The sequence below is a fragment of the Eptatretus burgeri genome, chromosome 18, assembly GCF_056783735.1.
Source record: "Eptatretus burgeri isolate ZD-2024b chromosome 18, Ebu_testis_v1, whole genome shotgun sequence".
Classification (NCBI taxonomy): domain Eukaryota; kingdom Metazoa; phylum Chordata; class Myxini; order Myxiniformes; family Myxinidae; genus Eptatretus; species Eptatretus burgeri.
Window position 1 is genome coordinate 3,836,958 of NC_140978.1, and position 15,043 is coordinate 3,852,000.

General features: G+C 41.6%; 1 protein-coding gene across 1 annotated transcript in view; it reads right to left on the minus strand.

Annotated features, from left to right (window-relative positions):
• SLC6A14 (solute carrier family 6 member 14) overlaps positions 1–15,043 on the minus strand; it is a 110,598-nt gene that overhangs the window by 38,111 nt on the left and 57,444 nt on the right. Inside the window, exons 5-7 of the mRNA XM_085864028.1 lie at positions 13,764–13,821; positions 6,226–6,358; positions 1,943–2,083 (exon numbers count right to left, since the gene is read on the minus strand). Of these exons, the coding sequence (XP_085720154.1) occupies positions 1,943–2,083; positions 6,226–6,358; positions 13,764–13,821 (332 nt within the window). The remainder of the gene's footprint in view (positions 1–1,942; positions 2,084–6,225; positions 6,359–13,763; positions 13,822–15,043) is intronic.

Sequence of the window (15,043 nt, forward strand, 5' to 3'; positions counted from 1 at the left end):
CCAAGACCATTTAAGACCCATAAGACACCAAAAACCCCATGACACTCAAGACCATGTAAGAACCCCGAAGACACTTATAAGCCCCAAGACTGTTTAAGACTCTTTATAACCCTAAGTCCATTTGGACCCCTAAAACCCTCAAGATCCTTTAAGGTCCCCAAGACCATTTAGAACCTTTATAACTCCAAGACCATTTCAGAACCTTTAGATATTTAAGACCCCCCCTTCCCCAAGACCCTTTAGATGGTTTATAATCATAAGACCCTATAAGGCCCTTAATACCCCTTTATAACCTCAAGACCCTTTCATACCCATAAACCCCTATAAGACCCCTATGACCCTATATAGACCCAATTAGAACCCTTTGACCCATAAGACCTCCTGTCTGAGGGCCTTCTGCAGTAACACATGAGGGTCACCAGCCATTATCAAAAGGGCCCCCCATTGGTAAACCACCTCAGTCCCAAGCGAAGAGAGTGCAAAATAGAATTGCTTCATTAATTTCTCTAATTGATTTTTTCAGGTTTTGCTCATCTTGGTTGGTGGCAGAGACAAAGTCCCAGGACAACAAGTTCACCCGATTATAATCAAATGGGATATTTTTGTGATTTTATTAATGCCAAACCTCAGCATTTTTTTCATTATATAACAATGAAACTTACACACCTTATTTGTAAGTATATGTCGATAAAACCTGGTCAAAATTAGTCAAGGTCAATGCCATCCAAAGCATGTAAAACACCTCTGAGGCAGCAATGAGAAAATGTATCAACCAAATTTGTTATGCACAACATTCCATCATGTAAAACGTCAAATTTTCCAAATTACCAAATTGCCGTTTCCATGGCAATTATTGTTTGTTTAGATTTCGCAAGTATCATACAATGCATGACACACACACACACACACACACACACACACACACACACACACACACACACACACACACACACACACACACACACACACACACACACACACTTTTTAAATGCAGCACCTCCCTAAAACATTCCATCTAATGAGAAAATAATTCAGTAAAAATAAGCTGATCAAAGAATATTTAGAGGTCACTACTGAGTATTGAAGTTTCACCCTTGTATGCCTATATGTATAGGCCCTATATGTAGTATATGCAGATGATTCTGTCGATTTAAATCTATATCATGTTCTCCTTGTCATCCTCATGTTCTGATTTACTCTTGCTCCTGTTGCTGTTGATTGGTACGGGGGAAGATTATATGAGGGAGAGAAGTTAATGAGGTTGGAAAGAGATACCTAATACAGAGCAGCACCCTCCCCATGTGTCTGTCTCTCTGGATGTGTTTGACTGGTGTTCGTCTCCGAACATGTCCAGGCATTGTTTATGTCTGGACGGGAGTTTGTCTCCAGATGTGTCCAGGCAGAGTTTGTCTCTGGGTGTTTTTTTTTTTTTCCAGACTGCGTTTATCTCCCGACATGTCCGGGCGGTGTTTGTCTCTGGGTGGTATTTATAGTGTGACTGGCTAAAAATGTATTTTGTTTTCATCTTCACTGTTATTCTATGCAGAAGCATTTTTATGAGATGGTATGAATCGTCATTAATGCTCCACCACATGTCTGCCTTCCCTCCCTCTCACCTCTCGCTGACTTCCCTTCCTCCCACCCCTCCTTGCTCCCCACCCCTCCAACCTCCTCACTCTCATCCAACCCTCTCTCCCCCACCCCTGCCTTTCTCTCCCCCCACGGCTGCAGTATTCGTCAGCGAAGCGACGGGTGGTATTTTCTGGTGGTAAATGAATTGACCCAGTTGTGAATGAGTGTTTGGATCTGATTAGAGACCATCTCTGTTATTTATACCAACTGGTGTCATTTTAACCCCTCCTCCTAACTTTCCCCTTCCTAAAAAAATCTTTTAACACATCACCGAAGATTCTTACTGTAGAACTGATGGGTTTCGTCTCACCTCAGCATCACGAAGCTTTGTAAGATTTGATTTTCTCCCGATATAGTAGGATATTCCATCTCCGGCTCCCTCGAGCGTTACTCCACGTACGAGCAGCACAATGAGGACCAGGTAAGGAAACGTAGCTGTCACATACACAACCTGGAAGAAAGACAAATTTCATCCCATAATAAACTTAAATTTCAAAGAAGCGGTCAAAGCAATCTTTCTCAAGATAAATGATTTGCATTAGGCAGACTGGCAATCAGTTTATCTAGCTCTCTGTCCAAAATTCAAACCTGGATAACATATATTCTCATCATGCCACTATTAATGGTACCCTCTCTCCTTTGTTTTCTTCTTTGAGGGGAATTTTTTAGCAAAGCAGGAATGTGAGACCATTTCTATTTTATGTGTTTAAATAGATGACTAATCTTCCTCAAAGGAAAACCTTACCATTTCATGGTGTAGTCTCTAAACACAGTCATGGAGGCATCAACTACATTTTCTTTCTTCTTTTATACATAATCCATCCATCCACTGGGACCATACTCTGTACAGAGCGTTGGTGCTGCCTATGCAGTCTCCTTGGCTATTGGACGCACTCCTGTTCAGGTTGCCACTCTGAAACAGGATACCAGCAAGCTGGCACTCATTTTTCCGACCTCGGAAGGATGACAGGCAGAGTCAACCCCACCTGGTATTCATTCAACAGCCGAGTGGGATTTGGACTCAGGATCCAAGAATCCCAAGCCCATCACCCTAACCATTAAGCCAACGCCAGGCATATACACAGTCGATGCTTGTGGAAGTACTAGTACTCGTACACTGAATGGATAAGGACAAAACAAACAGTAGAGAGAAAGGGGGAAACACCAACAGTGGAGTTAAAAGCCAAGATAGAGTCAGACTTGGACAAACAATGTGTGTCGGGAGGAATGAGGGAGAGAAGTTGCAGGTCAGGGGTGGACAAGATGAATGCAGAAGGAAACTTTCAGGAGGAAAAACTGGAAATTTGGAAAGAGGAGGGATTGTCATGGGGTTGGGTGGGAGGGTGTTAATGAGGTTGGAAAAGATTATGGTTTGGGAATGATCTGAGATGGTGAACAGCTGTCTTGAAGACCTGGAGGGAAGAATGTGATTGATGAGAATGTCGACATTGGTTCCACATGCAAGAAAAAAAGCATAACGAATGAGTGGATGTGAGCAGTGATCCTGGATAGTTTCTCCAAACGGGGGTTGATGGTGGACCATGTGAGCCCTGCAGAAACCTAGGGGCTGGACAAATGCATGGAAAGAGCAGAGGGCGCAAAATCAGAAAGAAGGTGGTAGAACACAGCGACCAGCAACCTGTCTGCGATGGTGAAGTGATCGACCAATATACTCGACTTCACCACAGGAGATTTCAATAATCTTGAAGGCCTTGGTTTCCATGCTGTCAAGCTGAGCAAGACACGAGGCAGGGAAGCCTGCCCAGTTAGGAGAGCAGTGCAGCCATCAGGTTGCTGATTAAGGCCTTGTCGTTGGATAGGAATTCAGGTGTGCTAAGGAAGGACTTTATACGCCAGAGGATGCCCAGTTGGCGGCTGGCTTTGGAGGCTAACTTTGAAATGTGGTTTGTCCAAGAAAGATCAGAGTTGAAAGTGAGTTCCAGGAGTTTGAAGGACTGAACTTTCTGACGAGAATGGTTTTAGAAAGTACATGGGGGTGTTGGGGGGGGGTGAAGTGCCAGATGGTCCTTTCAGAGAGAGGGAGATGGTGAGAGTGAGATTTGTCAGGAGTGAAAGACATATTCCAAGTGTTTGACCAGCTTATGATTTTTTTTTCAAGGTCTGGAGAGAGGGAAGAAGCTGTACCCTGCCTGTCTGAAGGATGAGGGATGTCACGGCAGAGGGTGGAGTCATCAGCAAATAGATAAAAGGGATTTTCCAGAGAGTCAGATAGATCATGGATGAAGTCAGATAGTCAGATAGATCATAGGAATAGGACTGAGCCTAGAATACTGCCTTGGGGCACTCCAGCCTTGACATGGAGAGAAGATGAAAGGATTCTGCTGAGTACCACATGTTGGCTACAAGAGTGGAGGAAGTCAGGAAGCCATGTGTGGAGTTGGCCTTGGATGCCATCAGCAGAGAGTTTGGAGATAATACAGGATGCCAGACTCTCAAAGCATGAGATATTTCCAGAGAGATGGCCCTGATCTCATGTCTGACATTGAGGGCCTCCATCCATTGTTGGGCAAGTAGAAGCAGCATGTCCAAGGTGGAGTGACCTGGTCTGAAACCAAATTGGTGATTTGACATGAGGTTATTGGAGAAAAGGAAGAATTTCAAATCAACTGTGATGATGGATTTCATGACCTTGCTTGTAATTACAAGTGAGCTGATAGGTCTCCAGTTATGGTTAAAAAAAATTGAGCTCCATCATCTTTCAGATGATCTGTGAAAGATCACAAGCTTGTCTTACTTTTTTTCCTTCAACACATTTTGAGGCCCTTGGAAGATACAAAACATGATAGTCAACCAAGGTAACACATTATTTACTTGGTAACTATGTAAACACCACATCTTCAAATAAAACTACAGTTTGAGTTCCCATGGACGAGTTATCAAATATGTCAGAAGAAGAATAGATTTTCATGCTGGATTCTACAATGAGACATCAACTTTACTTACAAGGTCTTCATCCACAGCTTGATGGAATACTGCTCTCCCCTCTGAGTTGGTGCCCCTGCCTCAAACCTTGATGATGTGGAAACAAAGGCCTTCAATGAAGATCATTGAAATCTCCCATGATGAAGCTTAGCTAATAGACCAATCACTTTCACATCGTAGAAAGGTCGGTGGTCTCCATCTTCTCCCACCTCGTTTCTGGTCTTTCACCATCTGCTCTCTCTGTGTTTTCTTCGGCCCAGGTTTATGTGGAGTGCATGTGGTCTGCCAGCAACCCCCATTCTGGTGAAACGACCGAAATCCAGAATCACTGCTCACCTCCACTCGTTTGTTCCTCTTTTTCCCCACCTGTAGAATCAACTTCCACATTCCCTTCAGTGTCATTCCTCTTTTTCACCACACTTACAGTCGGGTTGGGCACACATCGACTTTTTCTCTGTTGTCCCGTTGAAAGGAGTGTTGTTTATGGCCATTTTTCACGCTGATCACGAATTCCGTTGAAATTTTTGACCTCGGATGATGTCTTCGGTTGGTAAAATGCAAAAAATCAAAATGGACACTAGATTTACCCACTTTTCACGTAAAATTAGATAATTATGGCTTACTAGGGCATGTAATATTACATGCCCTAGTAAGCATGTAACATGTATAGGGGACAACGTCTAGTAAGCCATAATTATCAAATTTTACGTGAAAAGTGGGTAAATTTAGTGGCCATTTTGATTTTTTGCATTTTACCAACCTAAGACATCATCCTATGTCAAAAAGTTCAACGGATTCGTGATTAGCATGAAATTTGGCCATAAAAAACACTCCTTTCAAAAAAAGTATGGTTGTATGCCCAACCCTACTTACAGGACTTCAAGACACCTGTTCAGTGTCATCTCAGCTCCTCCTCCATTCAAAATCATGATCTTTTCTACCATATTTAATACTCCCTGAGCCCACCTCTTTCCAAGTTTCCAGTTTTTCCATCCTGGGAGTTTGCTTCTGAAGCCATCTTGTTTACCCCATGTATCCTCAACTAGATCTCATTGTTAGCTATATCACTTATTTAACCAAGTCTCCCTCTATTTTGTTCCTGATCAACCCTGTTGTTAGTGTGCTTCTCCCTTTCTTTCTACAGTTCCTTTTGTTCTGTTACATCTTCATCAGTTCTCTGTTGAAGCTCCTCAATGAGCCTCTACTTTGTAACAAAAAAAAAAAATGGAAACTGCCAAACGACCAGTTGGTACCCCTTTTCCTTTTCATTTTGCTGTGACTGTGTAGTAGCATGCTCTCTCTGGTGGGCAATTCTCTGACATCCTACCTTACACTCCTGAATAATCAGAGACCAAAGCTAATGGCTCAGGCATCATTGCTATTAAATAAATGCCAATGTGCAGACATCACTCCTTTCACACACACACACACACACACACACACACACACACACACACACACACACACACACACACACACACACACACACACACACACACACACACACACACACCACCATGCCACCACCACCATCACGCCACACACCACACAATGGTCATGCTGAAGTCTCACCCCTCTGTGCCATACTCACTAGTCTCCCCCACCCCTTCCGCCTTCTCAAAACCAACTACACCATCTTCTCGTCCTTACCTTCCCTGATGATTTGATTCCCTTGGCAAGAGCTGCACAAACCACAATCCAGGCAAGTAAAAGGCAGAGGGCCAGGTGCCAGACAATTTCTCCGGTCTCATTTATGTCAGCAGAACGACGAAGGGCATATTTGCTGGGAAAGAAAGTTTGGAGGAAAAAAAACAAAGGGTCATATTTTGATCATGAATACAAGCATGCAAAGTATGACAGTGTATTTTGTTATAGCAGTGCAAAGTGTCTTTTTAAAAAATCACTACCAATATCAAAAGCACTTTCTACCTTCTTTGTTTACATAAACAGATTTATTCCCTAGATCACTCTCTGTACTCTTTTGATTACGGTATATCATTATGTTGATCAAGGTACGTGATGGTGACGCAGCAAAGGAACTAGAGGAAAAATCGAATAAAGCTGTGTCTGAGGAGGAACAATAAAGGATGAGTCACTGGTTGTATGTCATAGCAAAATAATGCAAATAATGTCGTTCCAGAAAAACATGCTGATTCCAGATTACAAAAAAATATAAATGAATTTTTAAAAAAACATTAAATATTGACATCAGACTGGATGGCCGATTGCATGATATACTAATTGAGGAAAAATAACTGATTTGTGTTCAAAACTACTTTTTTTGCAATCATTATTTTTGAAGGGCTTGGATTCTTAACATTGATATTGTATGGCATTAACTATTGCTCACATTGATTATTATAGGAAGCAATGGCAATCTCAACCGCTTAGGCCTAAGTCACATTTGCTCTACGGCGAGGATACGGCGGCCGTACGCCCTCTGAATTGACAGAAACGTGCGGCGGCCGCAGAGTTTCTGCGGTGGCCTTAGGGTGGCCCTACGCCGTTTGGCTATATTTTACAGGTCGTAAGGTCACCGTGGAATTATAGTGCGGAGTTATAACTTTTTTCATTTCTACATTCGCCGTAGCAATTCGACAAGCCGAAACAATAGAACTGGTAAAAAAAAAATAAAAAAATTAACCCATTCGTTACCCTCCATCTGGCTGCACGTTCGGCTTAGGGCCGCCCTGCGGTCGCCTTGCGGGCACCTTGCGGGCACCTTGCGTCTGCCTTGAAAATTCTATGGCCGCCGCAGGAACGCCCTAAGGTCACCGTGCGACATCAAATCAAAGACCGTACGGCACCCCCACGTTTTCGGTCTCCACAATTTATAAACACGCCGTGTGGCTCCCCGAAAAAGAAAAACATATGTGACTGCTACATTGTGTGACCGTGGAAATACTGCGGCCGCCGTATAATTGCTAGTGGCCGTAGATTTTGGAGACCCCACGGCCGCTGTGGCAAATGTGACTTAGGCCTAAGCAAGATATTGCTGACAGTTTGGAACATATTACAAATTCCTGCTGGGAAAGCAAAGGCAAACTTCCCAGTGTAATCCTTGTCAAGAGTTTGCTTTGGCAGAATTGAATTTGCCTTGAAGCAAAACACCAGTGACAAACATATTATATTAAGTGCTGGAGAAGGTGATATAAATATATATATATATATATATATATATATATATATATATATATATATATATATATATATATATATATATATATATATATATAGTGTGTTCAAAAAGTATCCAACCTTAATTTTTCTTGCGTAAACAAATGAAGCTAGGGAGGCGTGGTTTGGTGCATGTATGTTGGCGATCCTAATCCGTATGCGTGAATATTTTCCCGCGTGCAGAAGCTGTTGGTTGCCGACAGACCGCCGATGAATGAGGAAGTGTAAGTGAGCACCGTCGGATTTTCGTTTTTGACAAAATGACGGATCACTGTGGTCTCATTGCTAGTGATCACTGTGTTGAAGAAGTTGGGATCGCTGTTCACAGTCTCCAGCATGTCCTGTGCGATCTACAAACGGAGTTGCTTCTGCTCGATCGTTAGCAGTTTTGGCACGAACTTCGCTGAGATTCTCCTTAAGCCCAAATCTTCAGTCACAATGGAATGAACGGATCCAATGCTGACGCCCGCCTCATCTGCAAGTTCCCTGATCGTGATTCGACGATCCTGCATCAGCAGGGTCCTCATTTGGTCAATGACGATCTCATTTCGGGTTGTTGATGGCCTACCAGAACGTGCTTCACTTTCCACTGATGTGCGACCATCTTTGAAGCGGTTGTACCACTCTTTTATCTGTGTGGTGGCCATTGCTTCATTCCCGAAAGCCTGTTGAATCTTGCGGATAGTTTCCACTTGGGAATCGCCAAGCTTTACACAAAATTTGATGCAGTAGCGTCGTTCAAGTTTTTCCGTCATTTTGTCAAAAACGAAAATCCGACGGCGCTCACTTACACTTCCTCACTCATCGGCGGTCTTTCGGTGACTGACAGCTTCTGCAGGCAGGAAAATATTCACGCATACGGATTCGGATCGCCTACATACGTGCACCAAACCACGCCTCCCTAGCTTCATTTGTTTACACACGAAAAATTAAGGTTGGATACTTTTTGAACACACCTCGTGTATATGTATATATATATATATATATATATATATATATATATATATATATATATATATATATATATATATATATATATATATATACATATACATATATATATATATATATATATATATATATATATATATATATATATATATATATATACATATATATATATATATATAGTTATTATTATTATTATTAAAAACCAGTGTTGCTGGTTTTACTGCTCTTCAGTGTTCAAGCTCTGAACAAATTACAAATTATTGGTTATCAGCGAGTAAAGTTATCATTTTGGACTTTGACCACCTTGAAAGATGCGATTCATCGCTGTAAAGGAGACCATATTTGTCGGGGTGGACACAACACAAGTGTGGCCGCCTTGGAACTACATTCAGGAACCATTGCAGACATTGAAAAATAATCAAATGGACTGTGCAAGGTTGTTTATGGAGTCCAAATTAATTTTGGATGCTTGAATCAGCCGAAAGCAAAGTTCAAATGCGGCTACCAGTTTGAACAAGTCTTCAAAAGCAAAGTTACTTTGAGAACTGTTCCTGGCCATGCCTTCAGTTAAGCCAGAACAGCACAAATGAAACAGGTGGAATGACTCATCATCAACATGATGAACAGAACTTTGCAGTGAGTTGTTGGAAAATACAGATTTGAGCTCACCAAAGAATTTGACACATTTCTAAAAGTAGATTGGCAAGTGAAGGGCATTTTCCATTGCAAGGTAAGCACTTGTCCCAGTTTCAAAGGTGTGTGGATTATGGTGGGAGGTAAAGTGAATTTTCAATAGGTCTGGCAGCTTGGTTAATCTTTGAGTGGCAAATTTCTGAGTACGCCATAATCTGAGTTTTATGACTGCAATGAAATCGTGCCGGAAGAGAAAGGGGATGTTATGCAAGCAAATAAAAGTTACAAACCACAAAACATCCCAAAATGCAAAGCCTGTCTATGTCCGCTTTGTACTCAAACTAAACTTGACAAAAATAACAGCAAAAAATAAGACCACTGACTGGACCTGCAGCTGAGCTGGGCCCTGGCCTAATGTTGTCGCCCAAATTTGGTAGCATTCTGACTGGTGGGTCTGGAGAAGAAGATATTTGAAAGAATTTACACGATTTTGCCCAAAATTGACTAAACCAGCCATCTTGATACACTTCCGGTTACTTGATCAACGTGACCTCTGTAATTTAACATCAGGACCCTGCACTAATCTTGCATCCCAAATTTGGTAGCATTGTGACGAGTGGGTCTGGAGAAGAAGATTTTTGAAAGAATTTACGAAGTCTACCATTTTGACCTACTTTAAGTCACGTGACCAGTCAAGAGCAGAATGTTGCTGCCAAATTTCAGCCGGATCAGCCCAGCGGCTTGGCCAGAGAAGTCAAAATGGGAGACGCATCCTGCGAGGATAAGGGAGTGTGTTTGCACTACTCTGAGCAGTTTGAAACAGATTGTGTAGATGGGTCACGCGAATGTACCGGTCCCGAGACGTCTACTTCCTGGCACATATTTTGTTGACTCAGTGGCTTGATAACATCTTCTGAGGTCATAAACAGTTCTTCTACTCATGTTAAAGGCCCTTGCAACATTTTAATCAAAGACCCTGTTTGAAGATGTCCAATGATTAGATTTCTCTCATTTTCTGACACGTGGCATTGTCATGGATTGTTGAACTATGTAATCATTGTGTGTTTTGTCTCAGAAAGACTTTCAGATTTTCCCAGAATGGCTCGTGTCACCTCAAAAACTAAATGGTGCACGAGTTGCTGCACATGCGGAATGATAATTAATTATTAGTCTTGCAAAAGGGGATGTGAGACTATTGCAATGCCTCTGTCTGTGTGCGTCTGTGTGTCTGTATATATATATATATATATATATATATATATATATATATATATATATATATATATATATATATATATATATATATATATATATATATATATATATATATATATATTCGCTTTAAAAATGGGTTTCTCTGCAAGCGCTTGTCCGATCGAAACGAAACTTTAAACAGGAAGGACTCCCGATGGAGAATATTTTATTGCTAACTCTGATGTCATAGGTCACAGGGTTTGGCAGCCATATTGGATTAAAGGGGAAAAAAAATTACACATCATTTTCTCTGAAACCACTTAACGACAAAAATTGAAACATGGCTTAAGTCATCAACTCACTATGGTGTATATAGTGTGATAATGATGACATAAGTAAAGTGGTATTCCAGACATAACTGGTTGAATCGAAATCTTTATCCAAAAAAATCTGAAACTTCATATATCTGATGTATGACCCGATGTAAGTGAAAAATTAAATTTATGACATTGATAAAATCCATGCCAAGAAACTATTCGACATAACAGGGTGCATGTATGACACAGGTACATCGGCCATAATAGCAGTGGGCCATAATAGTCGCGTGTTCATTTACCGATGGTATTTTTGCTCAGAATGAATGTGCGAGGCAAGATTATGCGCTCTACAAATGCCGTTATAGTTGCATGAGGCAATTACTATGACAACAACGTCTACTACTACCACTACTACTCCTACTTCCTTTCATCATCAATTATTCCAAGCTTCTTGTGGGGGTCAGGCAGGGAACTATTTTTGCCCACGTCTTTCACATGTCGGCTGGCTTGGCCTGACGTTCAATTGAAGGTTGTAGGAATTTGAAATTTCTTCAGGGTACCAATGACAACACACCTACTCTACGTGAAAGACACCCTGGAATTTTTAACACCCACTGTTGACAAGTGCTGGCAGAAGGGTCCTCTGGCTTTGACATCCTTCTGTTGGAAGGCACACACAAATGATGCACAATTCCAGGGTGACAGTTAATATCTGCATCGAGAATCAAATCCAGGCTGGATAGCTGAGCGGAAAGTGCACATACCTCCAAGCTATCCCTGTCAGCAGAAAGATAATGGATAGCTATGCATTTATATCAAAATGCCATTACACTAAAAGGGGGGATTTAAACAGGTTTATATGCACAGGTTGTACACATGTTCCAACATATGTGCAAAATTGGACTGGAATTACCATTCTGCAAGATTTTTTGAGAATGGTAATATGCTGTGCATGTTTTTAATCAAGAAAGCTTTGGGTATTTTGTTACATTTCCAGTATGGTAATTACCCTCAACAATAAAGCCCAATCAACTGATGCAATTTTTAAGAGAAATAAGATCCAGGTGCTTGAGTGGCCCTCTCGGCCTCCCAATTGCAATCCTAGATGTATGTTGTGGAATGACTTTAAAACTAAATGGTGCACGAGTTGTTGCACATGCTGAATGATTGATTATTAATCTTGCAAAAGGGAATGTGAGACTATTGCAATGCCTCTGTCTGTGTGATGTATGTTGTGGAATGATTATAAATCCGTGGTTAGTTACCCTAACAACATGCAGGAACGAGAACGTCACTTGGTAGAGCACATACCTCTGCCAGGCTGAACAGTTTACGATTTGTATCCTCCTGATAGACCGGATCTGAATCGGACCTGAACCAAAATCTAATCCTCTTGTTCTTGTCACCTACCCAACTCATCCAAAAAGTTTTGTCATAATCTGTCCACAACCGTTTATGGTTGTCTGTCTGTCTGTCTGTCTGTCTGTCTGTCTGTCTGTCTGTCTGTCTGTCTCTCTCTCTCTGAATCATTTTTTTAATTGTAGTATCCAGATCCGGATCTTCATCAAAATGTCATCAATTCTTCCTTGTAACACACCCAACCTGTCCACCAAGTGTTGCCAAATCCATCCATAACTTTTTGAGATATCCTGCTCACAGACAAACAGCTCGGGCGAATTAATACCTGACCTCAGTTCACCTTCGGTGGCACAGGTAAATTAAAGGAATGAGTGCACAAGAACAAGAGGAACAGGAAGATGCTTTAAAGTAGTCATAAAAAAAATACAAAATACAAAGCAGTTTTGCAGGCAGAGAGAGGTCACATATGGTGCTAAAAGTTCAGGTGCACATACCTTTTGTCCTTGTTGAAAACTATTGCAAATATCTTTAGACATCACAAACATGTGAGTGATGGAGGCAGCTAAAAATATATTGTCATATAAGTTCTACTACAACGACTACGACTACTACTATAGTCCCAATTAATCATACCTTGTGGAGACAGCTGTGGTTGGAGTTTGACCCAAGTGTTTCATGAACCGGTTATCCAGGCCTGTCCTTCGACTGCAGCTGGTTTGGGCAGTAATTTGAGATTTGTTAAGATTGTCGGGAATAACTCACCTCCTCTTTGCAAATGATACAATGGGGTCTTCAATAACCACTAACTAATGCTAGCAGACGGGTCCCCAGCTTAATATCCATTTGAGAGACAGCGTACTCAGACGCAAGGAACGGCCTGTGGAACACTATCTGACAGTTTACAGTCAGGTTGGAAATCAAACTCAGACCAGACAACTCTAAGGTAAGTGCTACCTCTGTACAATCTTCTCAGTCATCAGTTGAGACATTGTGTTGGGTCATTTATAAAATGTGCTTCTTCTTCTTCTTCTTCTTTTGTGTGCAGCACAAGCCTGTGTGTGAGTAGCATCGTTGGCTGAGCGTAAGGAATTTGGCTGTGGCACTGATTCGATGCCCTCCGCAGTTTAAGGCAAGAATTTGCAATTTGTTCATGGTGACGGTGATAGCTCTCGCCTACTCTTCACAAAGGACACCGTGGATTCTTGAATGTCCAACTAATGCTCACAGACAGAATACCCAGGTTAACGTTCATCTGGAGGGACAGCACATACAATGATGTCTCGCCCTGCTTGCGAGACACTAGGTTAACAGTTTGTAGCTGAACCGAGATTCAAACCCAGGCTCGATGGCTCAGAGTCGAGCGTACAACCCTCTATGTTATTCTACCAGCCCTCAATGTGTAACCTCCAAAAAAATTGTTACTTTTTCCCCCTTTAAAGATATAATCATTAATTGATGACAGATCCACAAAACGTTTATGCCAGCACATAAGACCTTTCAACAAACCATGATTGTTTGAAATGAGACAAAAATAAAACAAAAAATGAAACAACTCACTCCCAATATTGCAGCCCTGGAGTTTCGCTGTTGTTATTTTGTCTTGACGCATTAATATCTGGTGATGAAAAAAAAGAAAGAAAAAAGGTTATGAACAGGCAAAATCCCCAACAGTTACACATCAGTACGATGCCCACAAAACATTTCATACCGGCATGATGGGCCGAATGGCCTCCTCCTGAGTCAAAGTTAGTTGTGACACTGAAGCTTACAAGACCAGTAATGGCCTTCTTCCTTGCTGTTGTTAGGGTGCAAAGAGAGCATGCTGACTTTTGAGACCATGGAGAAGTTCATACATTTGGTTTTCATTCCTTCACCGGTAAGTTTTTGAAAGCCTCAAAGCAATGACATTCTTTGTTCACCGTCAAGCTTCTTTCAAACTAAGCTCATCGGAATATCAGAGAAAAAAATTAAAAAAAATAAATAAAAAAAGGATTTAGCCATCCACTCCTTGAAACCCCCTTCGTTCTAAACTTCACGGTGCTTTCCCACCGACATCTTGTGAAATGGTTTGTACGTGTTGGGTGTGTGAAACAGAAGATAAATCGATTCGCTTCTGGTGAAGATCCGGATCCGGATAAGATAATTGTATACTTTTAGAGGTCATTCTTCACCATTGAGAGATAGGGCCAAAAACGATGTAGTGCATGATATTTTAAAAAAAAGATCTGAACGCATTTTGACAAAACAATTGGTGGATGAGTTGTTTAGGTGACAACAAGTCAAATAGACTTTGGTTCAGGTCCGAATGCAGGTCAGGCCTATCAGTGGGATACAAAACGTCAACTGTTCAGCCTGGCAGATGTCTACTGAATGCCGTTCTCATCGGTTTTCCTTCCAAGTTACATGAACAATCAAAATCTGGACCACCAAGGGTGACCTCCTACAGAGAGGATGCAGCTCTTATTGGGTTATCATCGAGAAATGGCTGGAACCAGCTTCATGCCGTAGGGTACAAAGCCAGAACATCAATAATAAGATGCCCACCCTTTTGTCATCCCAGAACACAAAGCAGCCGACTTCGCTTGGTGCAGGACACGGAAACATTGGAATATTGCATCCTTGAAGGAAGATCCATTGGTCTGATGAATCTGTTTGTCCTGCATGTGACAGATGGTAGAACTTGGGTTTGGTGGCAACCGAACACAGTCCATACACCTAAGAACATTGTAGTCTGTCCCATTTGGTGGTGGATTTGTTATGATATGAGACTACCTGTCATATGATGGGAAACTTCACCTTGTTACTACACAGGGTACCGTGACAGTCGATGTACCAAA